This window comes from Diuraphis noxia, unplaced genomic scaffold, assembly GCF_037042655.1.
Source record: "Diuraphis noxia isolate RWA-SAM2 unplaced genomic scaffold, SU_Dnox_SAM2 contig0002, whole genome shotgun sequence".
Classification (NCBI taxonomy): Eukaryota; Metazoa; Arthropoda; class Insecta; order Hemiptera; family Aphididae; genus Diuraphis; species Diuraphis noxia.
This window is the reverse complement of record NW_028301712.1, coordinates 42,145,722-42,171,124: the sequence shown is the minus strand read 5'-3', so window position 1 is coordinate 42,171,124 and position 25,403 is coordinate 42,145,722. Positions and strand designations below refer to the sequence as shown.

General features: G+C 28.6%; 1 protein-coding gene across 1 annotated transcript; it reads left to right on the top strand.

The window, feature by feature from the left end:
* Positions 1-11,796: 11,796 nt before the first annotated feature.
* LOC107171682 (sodium-independent sulfate anion transporter-like) lies at positions 11,797-25,137 on the top strand. The gene is made up of 10 exons (XM_089220858.1): positions 11,797-12,041; positions 14,551-14,768; positions 17,934-18,129; positions 18,338-18,558; positions 19,047-19,194; positions 19,485-19,649; positions 20,774-21,076; positions 21,325-21,470; positions 21,556-21,880; positions 23,277-25,137. Exons 1-10 carry the CDS (start codon positions 12,023-12,025, stop codon positions 23,429-23,431), a joined length of 1,896 nt encoding a protein of 631 aa, XP_089076984.1. The 5' UTR covers positions 11,797-12,022; the 3' UTR covers positions 23,432-25,137.
* The last annotated feature ends 266 nt before the right edge of the window (positions 25,138-25,403 follow it).

Below are 25,403 nucleotides of genomic sequence, written 5' to 3'. Positions count from 1 at the left end.
TTTTAAATTAATATCGATAAAAATTTATTTGTTAGGCTTGAAAATTTAATACAAGGCTCTTAACATATTGTTACAATAGCAGTTGAAAAATAAAAGAAATTCATAGTCACAATTTTTTTTTATAAGCATTCAAAGTTTGAATTTTGTCAAAATACGTAAAAATCACGAAAATTCACAAATTATTTTAAGCTAGAAATTCATAAAAAATTTTCTTTTTAAATCTAAGATTTTAAAATTTAATACAAGATTCCTTACATGTTTTTCAATGTTTATCACAAATAAAAATTCCACCGGAAATTCAAATTAAATTTTTATAAGCATTTGAAATTTAAATTTTTACAACATTGGATTTTCACTTTTAGCGATTTCCTTATTTTGGTGTAACTCTAAAACAAATTACCGCAGGTACTTGAAATTTTGACTAAATGTTTATATAGGCGTTTTATATATTTGATAAAATTTTCAAAATATTTAGATTTGTTTTGAGCTGTTTACTGACATTTTAATTTTTCAACTTTTTTAGTTTTTTTTTCTATAAATATCGATAAAAATTTATTTGTTCGGTAGAAAAGCTTGAAAATTTAATACAAGGCTTCTAACACATTGTAACAATAGAAGTTAAAAAATATTAAAAATTCGTAGGCACGATTTTTTTTTATAAGCATTTAAAGTTCAAATTTTGACTAAATACGTAAAAATTACGGCAATGTTCAAATTATCTTAGATAGAAATTCATAAAAGTTTTTCTTTTTAATTCTAAGATTTGAAAATTTAATGCAAGGCTCCTAACATATTTTTACAATAGAAGTTGAAAAATAAAAGAAATACATAGTCACAATTTTTTTTTATAAGCATTTAAAGTTCAAATTTTGACTAAATACGTAAAAATTACGGCAATGTTCAAATTATCTTAGATAGAAATTCATAAAAGTTTTTCTTTTTAATTCTAAGATTTGAAAATTTAATGCAAGGCTCCTAACATATTTTTACAATAGAAGTTGAAAAATAAAAGAAATACATAGTCACAATTTTTTTTTATAAGCATTCAAAGTTTGAATTTTTACAACATATTATGTAAAAATCACGAAAATTCATAAATTATTTTATGCTAGAAATTCATAAGCGAAAAATAAGCGAGACAGGTATGTTTACCTGGAAACCGTTATCATTTGGGATTTTAGAACTTAGGCATATATTGCCGTTGGTGATCGAATTGAAAGTAATTTTAACTTTTTTTGAGCCGACTGGTTTAATATTGGTAATGCCAGTGAAGTTGGTAGAAAAGAATTTTGCTATTTTAAACGGATGCAAATTCCCTAAATTTTTGTTTTGATCGGTGCATTCGGCGAGTATAACTATAGGACCATTATAATCCGGCGAAAAATATCTGAGACGAGTGTTAATGTTATTATTATCGATAGCTGGATTTTGGTTTGTTAATGACATAGTGATATCTGTAGATAACGTGGTGGCTGAGGCAGACTCATTAGAACGGTCGTAGCCGTTAATAGCATCATCGACCATAATTGGCTCGTGCGCGTTATCGGGAATGTTATAATTGAAAGTAGTGTTTGATGTATCAAGAACCGGTGGATTATCCATAATTTGTTGTAAACCTGGAGAGACGGGACTGGTTGGGTTTGGTTTAGTTTTAGACTTACGTTGGTACGAGACGAGTGTAAATTCGGAGCCGAGCCCCGAACTTCCATTTTGAGAAGTCGATTTTAGTCTGTTCGTAGACGAATTCCGGCCGGCGCGAGAGCCACCGCCCGAAGACGACGACATAGATAAAACGAACTAACTAGCAATATACGAAATATATTACACAGAGCAGGCCTTATCAGCAATGCACTAAAAACAACACACGACCGTTCACCACGGCGAGAGAACGCAGATGGAACCTAACCTAACCTATACTTGATAACATTTTCAAAATATTTTTACTTGTTTTGAGTTATTTAATGGCATTTTTTTTATGTCCACAACAAGTATTATCAACATCATCAACTAGACTACTAGACAGCGTGTGTGGATTTCAACACGGATTTCATCGTCTGACTTGTGGATCGGAGCAATATCTACTTTTACGTAAACACTAATGACAATGCGGTATTCATAGAACAATAACAAAACAGTAGTTATTGATATTTTAGATTCTAAGCCGACTAATAATTAATGTATTGATTTTACTATGATATTGTGTGCGTGGTGTTTTAATTTTTTCTTTTTCTTTTTTCTGTAATCACGCTTAATCTTACCACACCGATAAACTTATAATTTTAAGTATGACGTGTCAAAAATATATTATAATATATTTTATTGAGATTTGGTCGAATTGATACGTAACAAAAAAACAAATTTTTAGTATTCCTTATGGGTCCCACGCGACACCATGATTTTGCACAGTGAGACCATCGTTCTGTTAAATTAAAAAATCGTACTTTTTAATGCTAAAAATAAAAAACAAAATGTTACTGTATATAAACAAAATATATTTTATTGAAAAATTTAATGAACAATTTAGTGAACATAACAAATGTGTGCTTTAACATTTTGAACAGATTATGTCGAAAAGATGAAGTATAATATATAATACAATGCAAATTGAAAAAAACAATAACTAATAATTTTAACAAAAACAAAAAAAAGGCATCAGAGAAGACGTGGCGATGTGAGTGGTACGTAATGGCGATTGAGTGATAATCGCAGAAGATGCTAGTAAGGCTACTGGTCACCTCTACAACGTTATTCGGTCGGTCCTGAGGGGCGTTCGAGAATCGTTGGCGCATTTGCCCGGGCCGCGAAGACGACCATGGCAGCGGATGGAGCCCAACCACGACGGTTGCGAGACGAACAACGATTGACGACAAGTGGCTAGTGCGCGATGTTGTGCGCTTGACGATACTGCAGATGTTTAATACGATGATCGTTGTGCCGGTGACGACGGTTACCTAAGCTCCCGGAGCGAGCGACGAAGACTATAAAATATGATGGGTACTGTGGAATGGGCGGTGACCTAACCGAGGCGTCGTGACTAGGCCGACAGTGTCAGACCACTAGGCGAAAAGGGGAGAGAATCAGTAGTGAGACTCTCCGTGATTTTCGCCCTGGCCACATCCGTCGGCGCCGTGCAGTCTGCCGCTGCCAATGGTCCCGCCGTGGAGTCGCGCACCGCCGTAACTCTGAAACGTTTAGTTTCTTCGAGTCCATCAGCGCTATACTGACATCCGTGTTCCTATCTACCCTACATAAATTATAATCATCTACTACCCGAACACTTTGAGCTCTACGGAAATCCGTCGTCACCGTCGCAACGAGTCGTATTCGTGCATTGCAGTCGTTATTGGTATCGACGGGGCGGCGTCGATGCCCGCGTCGATATGGCTAGCTTCACCGTCGTCGTGTCGTCGTCGTTGATCGCAACCGAAGCAGCTAGGTGTCCACCGCGCCGTCAGAGGGTCTCGCGTGTCGGCGATCCCGAGCACCCGACGTCTGCGATCCCGTTGCGCTACAGCTGGTGGCCGAATAACACGTATTGGCGACTTACCGCCGATCACCCTGCAGTGCTCTGTCACGTACCTTCCTCGTCCTCACATCGCCACGCCTTTGTCTGCTGCCCTCAACCAGGGGGGGAACTTTCGTACGGTTTCACTTCGGGAAAAAACTCAATAAAAAACAACGAATTCCGCGTACGGCTCTTGTTACGCCTCTCCACACCGCGCTAATGATTCTCATCAAGATGCCCGGGCGTGGAGGTGCGCGTATCGCTGGAGTGTTTCCCGGGTCCAGCCAGACGAACAAGCCCCAAAAAGGGAATGTGACCTCCTTTCCCCTGGTCGGCGTGACGTCCAACGCATCGTCATTTTGCTTAATATGTTCTTCTACGGCCGCGACCTGCTTGGTTGACGACGTCGCGATCACGTCATCTGCAATAATGTTTATCTCAGCCGGTCCAATGTTGGAGGATTCGTCCGGTTGAGCGATTATGGCAGTCGACGCGTCGTCGCCTGTGAACTGCTTTGCATAACTCAGTAGACCCGCCAAATCGTCATAAGTTATTTCCTCGTTGTAGTTATCGAATCTGTGTAGCTTGGTTTCCATTTCATCGTATTCGATGTTGCTATTTGTTTTGTCGATAACTTTTCTTATGGTGGTCTTTTCAATGTGGTCGGATTTCTCGATATTATAAGATGCAGCCATTTTGCAGGTGTATTATGCGCGTGCAGGTAGACAGAAAAAAATAAAATGAACCATTTCCGGATTTCGTCGTAGACCAAAGCCGATAATTTCAAACAAACCGTTGTTTATTAGTGGCCAGCTAGTACGCAATAATATTATTATAATTGGCCAGCATCAGTTGGATTTTGAGACCGTTTATTTTTTCAAACATAATTATTATTATTATCTATTAATATACCAACTACACTTGTGTAAAGATATTATACTATTGTATATTTGTATTATAACAATTTTATTATACCCATAACCCGTTATAACAGTTTTCGTTTGGAACGCCAAAGTTGTTCAATGTTCTTAATTATCTAATAATTATTACTGGAATTAAGAAAAACAATTGAGTATTATTTCAAATTATTAATTATGATCAATGATCAAAAAGTACGAGTATATCCATTGTCAAAACAATAAAAATACATTTAAAACTAAATAAAAACATATGCATCCTATTATTTTTTTAGATTCTGAGCGGAGCGATGAATGTATTGATTTTACCATGATGTGTATTTTTTTTTTTTATTTTTTTTTTGTGTCTGTCATCACGTTTTGGGGCAGTAAAAATGCTTCGATTTTTGACTTCAGTACCTCGTTCGATCAGAAAGTGAATCTAGTTGGTACTTTGGGGGGTCAAAAGTAAAAAATTCTTAATACTTTTCTAAATAATTGAGAAAAACAAACTAAAAATTAAGGGGAAAACGGGAAATTTTACGCACACTCATTTTTCGACAAAATCGATTTTGGTTTTTGATGTAACTTTAAAACAAATGACCATAGGTACATGAAATTTTCACCTAATGTTTATATAAGTATATTCTATCAACCATGCAATTTTCAAAAAATTTCGACTTAAGTTGAACTATTCATAGGCATTTGAAATTTTCGAACATTATTAGTTTTTTTTAAATAAATATCGATAAAAATTTATTTGTTAGGCAGAAAAGCTTGAAAATTTAATACAAGGCTCTTAACATATTGTTACAATAGCAGTTGAAAAATAAAATAAATTCATAGTCATAATTTTTTTATAAGCATTCAAAGTTTGAATTTTGACAAAATACATAAAAATCACGAAAATTCACAAATTATTTTAAGCTAGAAATTCATAAAAAATTTTCTTTTTAAATCTAAGATTTAAAAATTTAATACAAGATTCCTTACAAGTTTTTCAATGTTTATCACAAATAAAAATTCCACCGGAAATTCAAATTAAATTTTTATGAGCATTTGAAATTTAAATTTTTACAACATTGGATTTTCACTTTTAGCGATTTCCTTATTTTGGTGTAACTCTAAAACAAATTACCGCAGATACTTGAAATTTTGACTGAATGTTTATATAGGCGTTTTATATATTTGATAAAATTTTCAAAATATTTAGTTTTGTTTTGAGCTGTTTATTTACATTTTAATTTTTCAACTTTTTTAGTTTATTTTTCTATAAATATCGATAAAAATTTATTTGTTCGGTAGAAAAGCTTGAAAATTTAATACAAGGCTTCTAACACATTGTAACAATAGAAGTTAAAAAATATTAAAAACTCGTAGGCACGATTTTTTTTTATAAGCATTTAAAGTTCAAATTTTGACTAAATACGTAAAAATTACGGCAATGTTCAAATTATCTTAGATAGAAATTCATAAAAGTTTTTCTTTTTAATTCTAAGATTTGAAAATTTAATACAAGGCTCCTAACATATTTTTACAATAGAAGTTGAAAAATAAAAGAAATGCATAGTCACAATTTTTTTTTATAAGCATTCAAAGTTTGAATTTTTACAACATATTATGTAAAAATCACGAAAATTCGTAAATTTTTTTATGCTAGAAATTCATAAAAAATTTTCCTTTTATATCTAAGATTCGAAAATTTAATACAAGGCTCATTATATATTTTTACAATAGCAATTGAAAAATAAAAGAAATGCGTAGTCACAATTTTTTTTTACAAGCATTCAAAGTTTGAATTTTGACAACATATGTAAAAATCACGAAAATTCGCAAATTATTTCAAACTAGAAATTCATAAAAAATTTTCTTTTTAAATCTAAGATTTGAAAATTTTTAATAATCTATAATATATCCTAGACAGATAAACCGTCTTCGCTCAGAATCGTTTTTTGTATACAATGATATAATATCATTGGATTCAAATTTAATTCCATCCATTACAGTAATCCACTTGTAACCTACTGTACAGCAGAGCGACATACACGACTTACCCGCTTTTTATGTATCAAAATACTTGGAAAAATGTCTGCTTTGGAATATGAAATTAAAACTCTATGTTGTCATTCAAAAAAGTAAAAAACTTAAAAAATGATAAGGATAAAAAATATTTAAAAATATAATTTTTTAATAAAAACGTTGGGTTTTTAAGAACTTGAAACCATGTAAAAAAATATTTTGAAAAAGTCAATACTTTTCGAGATAATTAGTGTACCCACTTAAAATAATCACTTTGTAGTCGTTCAAAATGTAAAGTATCTAAATGAAAATAAAATATAGATATTATGAAATCTATATAAAAAAAAACTAAAACTTAACGTTTAAAACCTTTTTAATATCTATTGAAGTATCGAATTATATTAAAATCTAATTAACTTAATTTTATATTCTAAGCAGAGCGATAGATATATTGCTTTTATGATGAGTGTTGTTTTTGCTTTTTACTTTTGCATCTGCCATTATTGTTTAAAATGGGATTTTATAAATAAATTAAAACTCTTAAATTAAGTCTGGTAATATAGCTGGTACATTATAAAATCAATGCTGGAATTTGCATAGGCACAATAGAGGAGGATTCTTTAACAAAGAAATAATAACAAATTTAATATTCATTATGAGTTTATACATTCTAGAATTATACATATGACAGTTTACTAAAGCCTACGTCTAAATTATAAAGTAAACATGTCAAATATTGTTAATAATTATATTACTTAAAACAATGTAAAATATGTATACCAATTGTACCATAAATGATAAATGTCTAGTATATAAGCAAATTATGTTAATAATCCTCACGGAAAATTAATGTTTTTTTCTGTACCTTAAAAAGTAGTAAGACTACTTTAAAATGAATCTCGATTTTTGGATCATATATATAGTGCACAAATATTATGTTTAATTTTATTGAGTTAGAACTGTTGAAATATCTATATAAATTATAGCTAAGATGATACAATTATATTTAAATACTAGATAGGTAGTAAAAAAAAATTATACAAGTTTCATGAACTATATTCTCAAATATTATTTTATTCTTCATAAATAGCTACAGAAAGGTTGTCAAAATGTATGACTTATGAGATTAATATATTATACAACTTGAATAAATTAATCGCTATTCATCCCATGTAAGTTAAAAGTTTATGTATGGCTTATATTTTAATGAGATTACCCAATTAAATTTACCTAAATTTTGATTAGAGTTTTCTATCAATGATTTAATTCATTACAATATCCAATATACATATTGTGAATGCAAAAAAAAATATTTGATCAAAAGTAATACAATAATACTTGGGTGTTGTTTATTTTAGGATAAATATATTAAGCTAACTATTATTAAATATTTTATTGATCAGACACTCACAGAAAGAATGATTATATTATAATGATATCTTATTATCACAATGAAGACATGATTAAATGTTTACACAACTAACAGTGTTGTAATTTATTTAACTTTACGTAGAACTTAAGATAACTATGTATTAGCTTCTTTCTACTTAAACACATTTGAAGCAACTTATCATTAGGACAAAACAATGGTACCTACCATAAATAATTAAGTGCAAACGTAAACCAATCATCATTGAAACTGTAAAATTATTTGTTTCACAAATAACAAGATAAAAATTTTACTCAATATCTAAATATTAAATTTAATAAGATGGATACTAATGAGAAGAATGTGTACTTACTACCTACTTACTTTTCTTTTTTTTTATTATTAAAATAGATATTTACAATCTGTAACATAAGTACAATAAGCAAGTGGGATTTTTTTTTTAACTTATATTTACACGATGATAAAATATGAGGAGGGAGGCTGTCCAGGGACAGAACCCTCATACGTCAATGGTGTCAGGAGGAAACCTACTTACTTACATACATTGTTTTGAAACATTATTAATTAAGTAAAACATATTTTCACTGACCTTAATATAGGTACGCACCACATAAATATTTACATCAATTTATTTTATTAGGTTAGTAGCTAAATATTTAAAAATTCTTGTCAATGAAGCATTATATCTTAGTCAAAAACTTTAAGTTTAGAGCATTGATTGGTTTCATAAAAATATAAAATGATATGTTATTATGCAATATTTTTTTATTTTTTTTAGCACTGACGCTGAGTGCTAGGTATCCTTAAAGAATAATCAATATGACTTATGAGCAATATTCAAGATTTTTTATTTAATAGGTACCTATCTATGTCATGTATTTAATATTTTAATCTTAGATTAATATTTCAAGTGTCATAATGATTTAATTTAAAATATATTTTAATTTGTATTTATTTATCAACGAATTTACGGACGAAGGCCATGTTTACAAAATTACAATACAAAAGAAAATTATTTTAGATTATAAAATAACATAGAAAATAATTATTAGTAAAAGTTTAAAATAAAGGTACAATGTAGGTACATAGCATATCGTTATCATAGGCGCACATTCAGTCTTAAACTTGGAAGTGTTAAAATCTTTTACCTCAAAGTGACTAGTGAGTAGTGGGAGACTTTTCTCTTCCCACACCACCTACGGCTACACTTACTATTTCAAAAAATTACTACATAAAGATCTCAAATTAATGAACCTGATTTTCAAAATATTATCCTATAACATAACCGGTTATTATAACGACTAGGTATTATAATATTTTTAAATGAACAAGTGTTGCAACAGGGTTTTCTACATTTTCACTATTATTATCATTTTTTATTTGTTTTACTCAATTTAAATGTACTGGAAAAATTGAAACAAGTAATATAATGTCAGTAATATAAAATATTACATTAACTACTTGACCCCGCATTAATAAATTGTTGGTATTTATGTACAAAAATGGAAATAATGATAAAATAAAATAATTTAATATCAGTGAAGTTGTCACTGAATCGAGAATACTTTATTAAAAAACTATTAACTAAGAATAGATGGCCGAAAATTTCTATACCATAAAATTAAACAATTTTAGTTAATATCATTAGTTTCATATCAATGAATCATCATTTCGATAGACATTATACCTAGTATATGAAAACTATAATAATGTGCATTATTAATATAGGTAAACTGGAATTAGTTCATTCTAAATGCAAAATTATACCTACTTAAAACAATATTTTTAACTCATAGTAATCTGAGGGTGCTAATTTAAGACTTAGGGGTGCTAAGTTCCTCCCAAAATCAAGTACCTACTCTACAAGTGAGTACCTACACTAAAGAAAATATAATTTTTCTAGAATTTTGATATCAACCCTAAAAGAAATTATGAAAAAAAAAATATTATTCAAAATTTTGTTTTTGTGATCCCTTTATACGATAAATACCTACTTCTAATAATATTCTATATGAATATTGCAGATGGTAAAATTTGTTGTTATTTTTTTAGACGATTTGGTAAAGGATTAAAAGATGAAGCTTCAAACTAGCATATAATATTCCATTTGTAAATTATGTAAATACAAATTTGCATTTACAGTTTGTTAATTGTAAAGAACTATAGTTTGGGGATTATGGAGGACTTAACGGTTTAAGTTCCACCCAAACAGATGGGCTATTACCAAAGAACCAACAGTTCCAGTGTTAATGGTCAAGTATCTGAATATTGTTAACTATATTATGTGAATGATGTATGGTTGGTAAATAACTATACCTAATTATAGTTTGCACTTAGGACGTATTAAAACAATTTTGAGTGTTTTTATTATCTCGAAAATGTCGAGATTTTCACAAAAATACCTATCTATTATATTATTTAATATTATAAGTACATATAAGTTATAATAATAATATAATATAATAAAACTAATAAGTAGGTATCTATATTATATTAGTTATTGAATACGCGGTGGTAAACAAAACGCAGCTTGACAATTATTATTTATAATAATTCTAAATTAATGACGTAGTACACAGAATTATACGTACCTAGATGTAGTATTATTATGGTACTCAAAACCAGATCTTTTTTCGTCGCACGTATTAAAAAATAAAACTATGTATGTATAATACACACACACACACTCACACACACACTCACACACACACACACATACACACATACAGATTACATGGTAATATTTAGTAATCATAAACCTACATAATCACAGTGCTTCGAACGATGATAAAATTATGAACGCGCGTTCTGTACATATACAGAGTGATTCACCAAACATGATTACCCCCCATTTTTTCCTTTAACTCTGATTTTTAGAATTTTTAAATGTACCCAAAGACCATATTTTCAAATTCTTGAGATATTTTTTACTACTTAAGGCGATCCAAACTTTTGTTTGTCAAATTAAAACCCCTTTTCTACTTTAAATTATTTAACGAATATTTTTTGTTTGAAATAATTGATGTGCTTAATTCAAAATTTGAATGAGTACCTATAGTTTCCTAGTTATTAAAATGTTTGTACTAAGGACAAAGTATACTTGAAAATTGTTTTACAAAAATATAAAATAAACGTAATATTAGAACTAATATTTATTATACTTGGGCCATTTTCATCAATTATTGATACGTTGATTGATGAATAACTAAAATATTTAAATCGCCATAGCCTCCATACTTATGAACCCATTACCACAAATCGTTTATTCTTAGAACAAAAAGTTAAATAACTCAATAACTATTAGTACGAATTTTGATTCTCACGAATTCTCAGACGTCAAATTTTACAAAAAAATTATCCAATTTACAGATAAAAAGGGTTCTCCTTTGAAAAACAGAAGTTTGTATCTTCGCAGAATATATCTTAAGAACTCGTACTCTAAAAAATGACTAGGTACTTACATTATTGAAAAAGAAAAAAGGGATGAGCATGATTGGTGAATCAACCTGTATAATATACGGAATTTGTCGAATATATCTATTGTGTTTATTCAATTGATTTAGTGTGTTTTATAAACCTAAAAACAATAGAAAAAAAACATTTCAGATCGACAATCATATTGTAATGACCACCTTAGCAAACCTCATCTTCGCACTCTACCTACCGTCATCGCTGCACCCTAGTCCGGGTGCCAAGGTCCAGCGATGAAAAATATGATCATCAACACACAATATATTGAAATAAATGAGATATTACTAATAATGTTATTCCAGATTTATTATCGATTTGAAAACGTAGATTGTACTATCATCATTGTACGGTGCATAAAAAAAACAGTGTTTTTTTCTCTCTGTACCTTCAGAAAAATCTGCAGATATTTGTAGACACTCCTGTTTTCGGATCGGTAAAAACAACAACAATAATATAATTTAATGATTATTGACAGTTTTATCGGTTCGTTTGCACCGCAATCACGGGATATGTGCCACTTGAGTCTGCCGCTGCTCTTAGATTAGCTAAACGACGTGTAAATTATGCAAAAACCGCGTCTTTTCAGTCGATCATCAGACTTATAAGGACGCAAAGGACCGCGATCCGTCGTGCAATAGCCCACGACCGTTTTGATAACAGCTGCATGTGATTCAAAAGCCGACCGACCATCGTTTGTTATTATCGGTTATTTCCTATTATCGGTTTTTGTGAACGCTGAAAATGCACGAGGCGACAAAACGTAAGTCATTCCGTTCTCGCTAATGATATTAATCCATTTTCTCCAATTGATTATAAAAAAATGTATATTATTTTATTTTAATTCACTGGTGCCTATTAGCTTATGCAATGCTCAGGACGCTTAGGTGAATACGAATGAAAATGCCTGAAATTTATCTATAAAATATAAGCATAGTACCTATACATATTTGATATTTCTGACAAGATTTGGATAAAGGATATGGGGTCTAAGGGAGGCACGGCCCCGGATCTCATTGATTTCGGGCTCATCTTTATACCCAAAATAATCTGATCCAATTTTATTCTGTTTTTGTACGAAAAAAGTTTTTCTGAAACACTATTTTACTTTATTTCCGGGCCTTCAATGAGATATATTTTTACATGATATAAACCATTTAATTTAGGGTATAATATGTCATTTATATATTTTATACATCAATAAACAATTGCAGCAGAGGAGTAGTATTATTCAAATAGAGCTTCCTCTGCAGTCTGTTAAATAGGCAAAAAAGCATATTTATGTTATATTTATGATGAACATTTCAATACTCAACTAGGTACCTATATCAACATCATTATGATTTTTTATAAACAATTGAGAACAATAAATTCAGATGATGAACAATTGGATGTCTTGAAGTGTTTTAGTATTGTTTTAAGTACATTTTTTAGTAAGAAAATAATTTATAATTTATTCATACAAATAACTAGTAAATATGTGTCCTACTGGTAAATACCTAAATTAAAGAATTAACGTTAAAGACTAGTCAATAACGATATTTATGATCAATTTAGACAGTATAAAATATCGACTAGAGATCAATGTCCATTATTTTCAGGAAATGGTGCATTTTAAAATGAGATATTAGATTCCTCATGAGTTGGTCTAGTTAAATTTTTATGAGCATTTGAGTTCAGATTTTCACTAAACATATAATAATATCAAGATCCTAACTCAATTTCTCGTGCAACGATATTTCTATTTTGTTGCGATTTGAAAACGAGTACCTAACTATAGATAGGTACTTGAAATTTACATCAAATGTTTATCTTATCATTTCCTATACTTGGTACAATTTTCTAAATATTTTGACGTGTTTTTAGTTGTTAACTGATAATTTTAGTTTTCAATTTTTTTGGTTTTTATTTGTTGGGTCAAATAGATTGAAAATTTAATACAGAGTTCCTGATATATTGTTACAATAGCAGTTGAAAAATATTAAAAATATAAAAGCCCAAATATTTTTATAAGCATTTAAAGTTAAAATGTTGACTAATTGTATTAAATTGAACATTTTCAAATTATTTTGTTGTTATTTTTATAAAAGTTTTAACTTGTATCGTTAAGAATTAAAACGAGATTTTACTTAAGTAGTTCATTAAGTAAAAAAAATCTACAAAAAACATAAACATAGTTTTTAAGTAAAAAATTTGGAAGAAATTACATATTAAATAACCAAGAATAACAATTTTAGTAATATTGTTGTATTTTAAAAATATAATATTTATTCGTGGGTACATAAAACTTTTAAAGTATATTATTATATATAAATATGATAACATGTAAATGATATTAATTCAACTTACTGACTACATAATTAGTAATAAATAATAATATTATAATAACAATTTAAGTATAATATAAAATATCCAACAAATCGTCTCCGCTCAGAATCGTTTTTTGCATACAATGGTACCTATTATATCAATGAATTCAAATTTAACGCCATCCATTACAGTGGCCCACTTGTAACTAACTGTAAAGCAGAGCATCCCACTTGCCACTCGCACGTTTTTTTTTTGAATTTAGTAAAATATATTATGTATAATATTGTATAGCTTAGGTAGTTCTTACTTTCTTAGTAGATTAAAAACATTTTAATAGCTGAAGTGTATTATGGGTATATTATAGTGTATTATCTCAAACCGATTTTCATTTAAGCGATTTATAGGAAGACAGATTATGGAATTACGTAAAATATAGTCCGTAGATGCTGGCATACTTATACTTCTTGTAACTATTACATAATATACTCTGACTTATACTCTACATATTCAAATACAAAACAATCATAATACCTATTACGTTAATAAATTTATTTTGAGCATTTTATTTTATTAAATTATATCTAACATTTTTTTTATTTTATATTGTTTTGTTTTGTTTAAAATCTGATTTTTAGAATTTTTAAGTATAACTATTTAATACTATCATATTTTAGTTATTTAAATTTTTGCATCATTTAAGGAGTAGAACTGTTGCGATGTAAAATTTTTTTTTGTCAAACGATTATAAATCTTTTTTACTGTAAAATGTTGAGCATTTCAGAAAATGGTGCAATTTATATAAAAAAAAAAAATTTATATGTTTTATATAATAATTATAATTTTTATTTGTTTGACAAAAAAATGTGACACTTATGTTGTTACTTCAAAAGTTGTTTTTTGTGTTCTTTTAATTATATTTAAAATAAAATTATGTAATATATTTCATACCATATCCTTTATAGCCAACTCAATCGATCATGCCAAGAAAAAAAAAATACAGAAAACGGTTAAAAACGAAAAAATTTATGAGTTCTTTCACCAACATGTACCGATCACCAAGTGGCTTCCAAAATACAACAGTAAAAATGCGATGGGTGATATGATAGCAGGTATCACAATTGGGCTCACAATGGTACCTCAAAGTATTGCATATGCATCGCTAGCTAATTTATCACCACAGGTAATATTTATTTGAGTACTTTATCAACACCCACAAGTATGGGCATAAATAAGTAGTGTTTAATATTTGGGGGGGGGGGCTGAAGCTCAAGTTTATATTGGACACTTTATTGACACTTATAATGTGTGGTATGCATGATATTATGTTTTTTAGAGAGGAGAGACTATACAAAGTTAAGTGGTTTAGTCCTCGCTTATTTGCGCCTATACCCATAAGACAGAACGTGTTTTTTTTTTATTTAATTTTTTTTTTTTTGTATTTCTTCAGTTTTCATATGTTATTTTTTACTCATATAATTTAAACCAACTGCTTTAATTAAGAATTGAAAATAGATCTATTATAAGGAATTTTGAATGCCCGTGCACAATCATGAATTTTTTCCGTTTACTCTGATTTCTGTAATATGGCTGAATTTGCGATGTGTAGATGTGAATATTCAGTTTTTTTTATGATTGTTAAATTAGATTTTTTTTAAATACATACTTGACCTAATAACTCTTACATAGATTATGACGATTATGTAAATATATGATATATCGTATTTATCGAGTAGATGTATTTACCAACATTGGCAACATTTGTAATAAATTAGTAACTATTGATCTACCAAGTATCAATGGTAACGATAGTCACTGTGATAAACTATATTTTTAAATAATTTTAATTAACTCTGTCCATGGAATGTATATTATAAAATTAGATTATTTATTATTTATTTTTAGGTACAAATATTAGTGATTTATTCCCCTTTTAATTATACGTGGTATATTGATCTAAGTTTTGTAAAACAATACTCGTATGATATATATTATAATATTATTGTTACACCTTTTATAAGTCAATACTGGACGTGCACGTAATGTACTGAAGAATAATATGAATAACTTTATGGTATTACTTAATAGCTTATAATTAGACTAAATATTTTATACATTTTTTTGTGTGTATAAAATAATAACAATATATTATACACTACAATCGTAGGTAATGGTAAAAAGTTTTAAGAATCCACAATTCAAATAAAATCTCCAACGACAGAGTATAGTATAGACACGAGTATGATAGTAGCATGTAATGTAGGTACCTATATTTGAAAATGCCAATAGCGTAGTTGGAGCTCAATCAAGGGAGGGGTTATTTATTTCACTCAAATTTGTACATAGAATTTGCAATAAAATATTATCTTAATTAGAACACTATTGTTTATATAAGAATAGAAACAAAGTAAATCTATGTTTGTTTACATTAATACTTAGATAAGTTGTTTAATTACTAAATTGTCAACATATTTACTATAAAATGTAATGTGTATATTAAGCACATATTACGATGGCGTCAATTTTATTATGAAGTGATGTTTCACGTCATAACGTACCCAACCCATAGGAAACGGATGAATAAATCACTGTAGAATAATTGTAGAGTGCACTACCAATAGGCTATAGTATAACACCCTAATTATTTTATATTTGACATAACAACAATTTTAACATGAGTTGTAACTTACGCAATGTTTATGAACTATAATAACAATAGGAATCAATATTAATCGAATAATAATCTTCGGGACCGAATTAATATCCGTGGTAAGTGGTAATACAGTTTTATGATTCTCTGTAGGTTGTTACACATTATTTCGTTGCTCAAGGATTATACTTTTTTTCACTCCGTATGATAGGAATAAAAAATACAAGTATGTATATTATATAGGTATAAACTGAATGTGTATTTATTGTTGTCACTGTTCAATGTTTTCCGGATGCATAAATAAATTATTACGAAGTAATATAGTAATTACGTATCTTAATTAAAACGATACCCAGTACTTAGAAGTTAGAATGAAATGCTTCAGTAGGCTCTATGTTGACGGTTTAATGAATATATTTATATAATTGTCGAACATGTGATGTATAATAGTAATCTAATTCAATGCAATATAATTGTTATAGGCTTATAACACGCACGTAGACGTAGTCATGCAAACCATATACACGTATAACATTCAATAGGCATTAGTAAAAGTCAGAAAAATGTAATCTTTATTCACATGACTAAATCAATAAATAAAATACAATGCAATATTCAAGAAATTAACAGGCTGGTTAAATCATGTTAGATAAAGAAATAATAAATACAATTTAGAACTGGTTCTAGTTTCAGATATATTATTGTATTAATATAATAATATAATATATGAGTTATGAATTATAATTTTAATGTAAGTTGTACGAATTATGTAATAATAAAGAATCATGTGTCATAGTTAAAAGTCAATAGGTATTAAAATTATTTAAAAACAAAAAGTACGTTGTACTTTTCATTTGCTAACATATATTTTAGAGGATTAATAGACATATTCAGTATACACCTATATAAATATATTCATATTATTATAGTATATACATGTTATATTGTGTAAAACATTTGACCTCCGGGGGAGGGAAGATACGACCCCTCATTTTCCCTATTACTTTGTAGAGTGCATAAACCAGTGTTACATTATGAACCATTTCCGATTAGAAGCAATTAAAACTTAAAACAACAATTTGAAGTAGTTATTTATAAAATTAATAATAAGGCTGGCCACTTTCATCGAACAGTGATCGAATTTCAATTCCTAATAATTAAGATTAGACCAATAGTTTTACTGCCCTGCGATGTATAATTATATGTGTATATAAACTGCAAGGAGTTTTACTTTGACACAAAATATATTGTTATATCTACATTAATTATTATTATCGAGCATTACATAATTATTAAACACAAGAAATTCGTTATGAAACAATATGTTCTTCAGTTATATAGGTATTTTTTAATTTGTTTATTGTATCCATAAAAATGTACTGTTAGGTAATCAATTTTTGTAGTTTGTTTGATAAATGATGATCAATATTGATTACATAATTGCAGATTGAAACTTTTACAATCATTATTTTAATAAAAGTTTTATATTTTTACCGTGTAAGTTGAAAATTAATTACAATAGGTACTTAATAAAACCAACCAAAAACAAAAAAATCTAGTGCTATAAAAAACATTAGTTTCTATTTATAAACAATATGTAATATGTATGCAACTAAAAAACAAATAATACCATCGAGGTGTAGTACACCTCTACAAAGACACTATAATTTATTTGCCAATATTTTTTACTGCGTTTAGGTTGGATTGTATTCATCTCTGATGGGAGGGTTCATATACATGATTTTCGGGACCGTTAAGCAAGTCTCCATGGGACCTACGTCTCTAATGGCATTACTCACTTACGAGTACACGAAAAATTTAACACCGGAATATGTGGTGTTATTGACATTCATGTGTGGCATCGTTGAAATATTGATGGGATTATTTAAGCTTGGTAAGTCATTCGCGCGTGGATCAAGATAAAATATACGCACGCGATATAGTATAGAATATAGATTGACAGACTGGACAATTGGACGCACTAGCTCTTTGGAGTCTTTTGGATGTCTCGGTTTACCAAAAAATATTGAAAAACATTTCAATATAATTTTATTTTTATTTACCATTAAGAAATAATATCACGTATGCAAATAAATTTGCAGGATTTTTGGTCGACTTCATCTCCACTCCGGTGACATCGGGATTTACAACCGCAACTTCTATTATTGTGGTGATGTCACAAGTGAAAGGTATTTTGGGCGTTAGGTTCAAAGGCGATACAGTTAAAGACATATTGGAGAAACTCATAGAGCACTTCCACGAGAGGAGAAGCGGTGACATTATTTTAGGACTAAGCGCAATTGCTTTAATTCTATTAATGAGGGTAGGTTTTTTATCATGATTTATACTATAAAGTCAAATTATAGGCATAGTTGGTCATCATTAGTTAATGCTTATTATTGAATGATATGAAAGCCTTAAATACTAAGAGCGTTCGCATAGTTTATTTCCATTGGATTTGAATGTTTTTAATTTAAAAATTATATATTTTTTTTAAATTTTATTACGTTAAAAATATATTATACGATTTCTAACAACCAGTCAAAGTTAAAATATTGTCATCATTCATACTCACGAGCAACGACGTGATTAACAGTAAGAATAATATTTCAAATTTAAGTGTATTTTAGCTCAATTTTTTAATTTGTATAAAATTTATTTATAAATAGTAATATACTCTTTATTCTTTGAGTTAGGAAATTTTTTATAGATTATATAAAAACAAATTTTATATAAGCAACATTTACCGATATTCTCTGTTTGGTTTCTATATGATAATATATATATGTTTAGAAACCGTGTCTTTTCTAGGAACTACGTAATGTATCGGTCAAAGGAAATTTGAAAAAAGTCTTGTGGTTCATATCCTTGAGTCGGAACACAACTGTCGTTTTACTCTCAATGCTTATCACGTATTTATTCGAATCCAGTGGAACTCCACTGCCGTATTTGACCTCAGGCAAGTATATTATGCGTGTCCCATTGATCCGTAAAATTTAATATTTCCAGCGAAAGTACGCATGACGTATGTATTCTGTATAAAGTGTCTATTGTTATCGAATCAAACCCGTATTATTTATTTCTCACACTTAATATTAATTATGCATATTATACAATGTTAATGATATTATGTGGTTGGCTAGTTTTTTTGGTATCAAGAGTTATTGTTTTGCGTATTCCTATTTTCTAGTATTATAAAATAACAATAATCGGTCTGTTATAAATTATAATTTTATAATTATTCAACAGACTCGGCAAAAACTGGATTGCCGTCACTACGGTTTCCGCCCTTTGGATACACGTCAGGGAACACGACCGTCACGCTGGCCGAGATGTTATACGAAATCCGGTCTGCAATTTTCATCATACCACTTGTATCGGTGCTGGCTAACGTGTCAATTGCTAAAACTTATGGTAAACGCAATGTCATGTGATTATTATTATTATTATCATTATTAATCATCGTATCGACGAGAGGATGAGACTGTTGGAGGGAAGTGAAGTGGCGGAAATGGATGGATAAGCTGTTGTTACTCGACTGCAGCAGATCATCGATTATAATAAAGGATATACTTTGTTATATATTATTTAATCAACATTCTGGTCAAAAATCGGCTAATTAGTATATATTTGTATAACTAAAATCTAAATATTAAATGGTTAAATGTACATATAGCCGGATATAGGTTATTATAATTTATAAGTAATATGAATTTTCGTTTCGACTACCCTGGAACACTGTTATTGTAAATTTGTACCTATTGTCTCGTAATGTTGCTATCTTTTATTAAAAGTATTATTCTAAGTCGATATATCATGTTAGTTACTGCTGCAAACATGGTCTTGTTTTTATATTCTGAGAAAAGTTTCACAAATACCCGCGAGTGAAACGTTAACTAGATTCAATCATAGTATTTTTTTATTGTATAAATTATACTATTCAAAAAAAGAGATTCGAACGATCGAAAATAGACGAATTTATTACAGAAAAATCACTGTAAAACATATTATATCAACTCTGCACAACGTTTTATGAACGCATTTATTTGTATGCCGACAAGAGACATGACTGCAAGTCGCAAGGTTTTCATTTCAACAGATTTTTTTCTATTGAACAATCAATAGAGATGTTAGACTCTAAGTTTTAACTATTGGTTTCCTGTTATGATCAGACTATACTCGATATAATATAAAGTCTATATAATAATATTTTAGGAAGAAGCTCTAAGTCCTCAGCCAATCAACATTGAAAAATTAATTAATTATTTAAAACAAATAACTAAACTTTATCAACTAATTTAATCTACGTAGATATATTTCAATCCTTTTTTTTCATACTATTATTATTGTTATGTATATAATTTTATTGTTAAGCTTCATTCTTGTGTAAAAAAATATTAATGCTTAAGGCCAATAACCTCTGTTGTTGAGGCTCAATTAAAATAAAATATAATATTTTAATATATAAAGTAAAATATCACATAGGTTATTGTTATATGGCATCTGATGTTTTTTCTAATTTTTGTACTGTGCTTTAGCTAACGGAGGTATAGTAGAGGCGACGCAGGAGATGCTGGCTTTGGGCATGTGCAATATAGCAGGGTCGTTCATCATATCGATGCCCACGTGCGGTGCGTTCACTCGGAGTGCCCTGAGCCAAGCTAGCGGTGTCCAAACGACGTTTTCTAACATATACGCCACCGGTTTAATATTATTGTCCATCATGTTCCTCACTCCCCATTTTCATCTCATCCCTAGGGCGGTACTGTCATCAATTTTAATCAGCGCTGTATTGTTCATGGTAGACTATCAGATAGTCAAACCTCTTTGGAAGACCAACCGTGAGTTGATTATTTTTCTTAAAATATGAATATATAATATAGCTATGTTTTACGCCATATTGTAATCTTTGTGCTCTCTCGTTTGTACACACAAAAATAAGAATGTCTTCGTTCTACAATAATCTTTTTAGTTTTTATACACAATTGTAGACTAGTATTATATAAAAACGTAAGTTTTGTATACATTTAGGGGCACCGCGGTACGCTTTTTTAATCAATCAGCTGAATATTTACATATTTTTTTTTAGGAGTCGAGCTATTCGTTACAATGGTCACACTTTTGATAAGCCTTTTCTTTACGGTTGAAATCGGTTTACTTGCAGGCATATGTGCAAATATTATTCATTTAGCTTTTATGTGGTCCAGACCTAAACTAAAAATCGAATTAATCAAAGTGAGAGATTATTAATTTTATAAATATAATATGGTGTATATATATATACACATATGTATTTTATATTTCAACGCTTTTATAATAGTCCAAAGGAGTGGAGTTCGTATTGATAACGCCAAACAACGGACTGTATTTTCCTGCGATTGATTATTTGTACAGAGAAATTATGCGGATCCCAAAACAAGAAGGCTATGCAAAAATACCATTGGTCATAAACTGCGCGAAATTGAAAGGACTGGACTACACTGCAGCTAAGGGGCTTAGCCTGATATCCTCGGAAATCCAGGCTCAAGACCAACGTTTTATCGTTCTGAGTGCGTCGGAAAAAATGCGATACGTGTTTCGGAAGTCTGGTTGCAAGTCGATGATGTTCTGTAACTCGCTTGACGTACTACCCGAAACAATTTTAGGTATTGTATGAACAGTGTTCAGAAAATTATTTTTCACGGACTAAATTAAGCTCTTGTATAATAATTATCAAACTTGGTCGATAAAAATGTAAAATTTTGACAAACTATAATAAGATCATAATATTTTTAAAAGAAAATTGTTTTTTAACGATTGAATAAAAAATATTTGCGGCTAAAAATGATATACAGGGTGATTGATTTATCAAAAAACACTCATTATTTCAAAAAGTATTGACTTTTTTCAAAATATTTTTTTACATGGTTTTAAGTTGTTAAAAACCAACGTTTTTATTAAAAAATTATATTTTTAAATATTTTTTATCCTTATCATTTTTTATGTTTTTTACTTTTTTGAGTGACAACATAGAGTTTTAATTTAATATTCCAAAGCAGAATATTTTTCTAAGTATTTTGATACATAGAAATCGAATTTGGGGCTAGTAGTTTATGAGTTATAAGTATTTAAAGTTTAGACAAGCGGAGTAGAGGACAAACATTTTGCGGGGTAACCCCATACCACACCACTCTACCAATCTAAACTTTAAATACTTATAACTCATAAACTAATAGCCCCAAATTCGATTTTTATATATCAAAATACTAAGAAAAATATTCTGCTTTGGAATATGAAATTAAAACTCTATTCAAAAAAGTAAAAAACATAAAAAATGATAAGGATAAAAAATATTTAAAAATATAATTTTATAATAAAAACGTTGGTTTTTTAACAATTTGAAACCATGTAAAAAATATTTTGAAAAAAGTCAATACTTTTTGAAATAATTCGTGTTGTTTGATAAAAAAAATCACCCTGTATATATATTCTAAGAATGTAACTAGGTATGTAAGAAAAATATTTATTCATTGCAAGTCGTGAATTGCATTTTGCGTAAAACTTAAGCTATACAACAGTCAACAGGATACTTTTGAAGTAATGAAGTATAGGTATCTATATTATAACGTATTATATTATATTCTTTCAATTAAAAATAGTTTTCAATTTACAATTAATTATCAGTAAATTCAAATGTTCACCTTATTTAAAATTGAACTATAGACCCACAAGATGTTGTGGGTCACAACAATGGAATATTGACAAACTTTAATTTCAATCCCGAGATACTCAGTTTTAAAATAAAAATACTAACCTGAAATTTAATATGATTAAATAAATTTCTAATTAGATGTGTGTATGGATCAACTTTTGAGTATATTTATTGAAAGATAAAAAGTTTTATTTAACTCATTTATATATTTAAAAAAAAAAAAAAAATGTTTTTATTATGTAATTAAAATTTCGGACACTACACTCTTCGACGTCTAGTTTTCGATTTTTTTTTTATAAAACTACAGTATAATCTAAAGCCATAATTTTCGTTTTTATTATGTTTATTAGGTGAGCACTGCAAAGAAAAATGTGCACTGAACAGCTCATCGGAGGTGAGCTGTAACGATACCGTAGTCGTGGACGTTCCAATCACATTAGCTGAAGGGACTCCACTGTTGAATGTCAAAACACCGAACGGTAACGATACCAGAGTTAACCTTTAGGAGTGATATCAGTGATTTTAAGTGGTTAGGTTAGGTAAACCCGTCTCCGGGTTAGGTAAGTAACAAGAAATTCGAATTTCCTCTCATTTGACCTTCAAGACCATATTGAATTGTCTTCAGTAATTTTTTTTAAAGATTACTTGAATTGTCTCCTGGTCTTAAAAATATCATTCCATTGAATTGTCTCCTATTTTAGGTACTCAGTTATCTATTTTCTAAACCTTTTTTACTAGAATTGCTTCAGATAGATAAATTAATCGATTAATAGTTTGAATAATAATTGGTTGAATCTCAAACATTGGGTTTTTTTTTTTAAATTAAAAACATTAATGAATTTACACACCACAGTTAAATGTTAATTCAAAAGGATTTAAATTCGCCTTTACACTAAATGAAAATTTAATAAATTAAATAATAAGTTTATGTAAATAATTAATGGTACCTAAAATAATATTTATTATATTATATTTATTTACATTATATTTAAATTATTATTATTAATAATAATAATTTAATGGGCCTATACTAACTAATGATACGCAAATATTTATATTAATGTAACAATAATGCATAAATAGGCCTATGGCTAAAGTTCCGCGGTAAATACCTAATCAGTTATAAAAAAGAAATATTTTAATAAAAATACGTTTACACTGCAACAATATCTGGTAATAATACTGAAAAAAATAGTTAATAATTATGCCTACGCCGACTAATAGTAGGTATTCGACACTCATACATTAAATAATATTTTATATTATAAAATATTTTTGAAAAATACTAAAATCTATAAAAATTAAAAACATGTGGTTATATATTAGTCTAGGTATCTATGCTATGGGAGGCAATTCGAGAAAATAAAACACCTACTTACATTTTGGAGGTAATTCGTATACGACTATATGACTATGTAAATTTTATTATTATTATATAAATTTATATAATTTATGTAAACTGTTTTGTTAATAATAATACTTATTTATTACAATATTTACAATAACAATCGTTGTGTTGTATACCGTTGTACATTACATGTAAATAAAAATTTATATTTTATAATGTTATGTGTAACGGATTTGTCGTAATTATATTGCGCTCCGGTGGTTATTGTTTTGATGTACCTATTATTGACATATTTCATTGTTCCATTTTTGTGAATACTGCCGTTAAAAATGTTTTCGTATAGACTTTTTTGTATTGAATTAAAATAATATTATATATATATCAAATCTTATAGTTATTTTTGGAAATATTTGAAGTTGTATAGTTTAAAAAAAAAAAGCTTCAGAACAATTCAATCAACCATCATTAGTTCTTAACTTAAAATAGTCATCACCAGGGTTCGTGACTTATAGTATTTGAATATTTATCATAGGTGATGTAAAACATATAGAAGAGTGGTATAAAAATACGCTTTATAATACGGAGGATTCAAAAATGAAATTTTATTTTGCATATTTTTTTTTGTTATGCTGACGCTTAACGATTTTTATCGATTGACAGATAGTATTATTGTTTAAAACGTATTAATTAAAATACTAAACGATTAATTACAAAAATTTGTTTTGAGTGTAGTAATACTATTTGTGTAGCTATCTGTCACAAAAATGTTGCACATGAATGTGATTTCCAGTTCGAAAACATCTTATAAAATACATTTATAACAACCTTATTAAATGCAATCAAAAAGGTAAATAATTTATTAACAACAACAATTTTTTAGTAAATATTTACCTATATTATATTATATATAAATGTGAATTTTTTTCAGAACATTAAAAATCCAACTTATAAAGATTTTATTTAAACATTTTTTTTTAAATTATTTTTAAATGTATTAACTAATAATTATGTTTAATTACATTTATTTATAGTATTTATATGAAATATATCCTTTTTTAATGGCTTTTAAGTGCTTTTTTCATTCTCGGTGCATATTTTTAAGTTTATCGGGTCATTTATAAACACATAT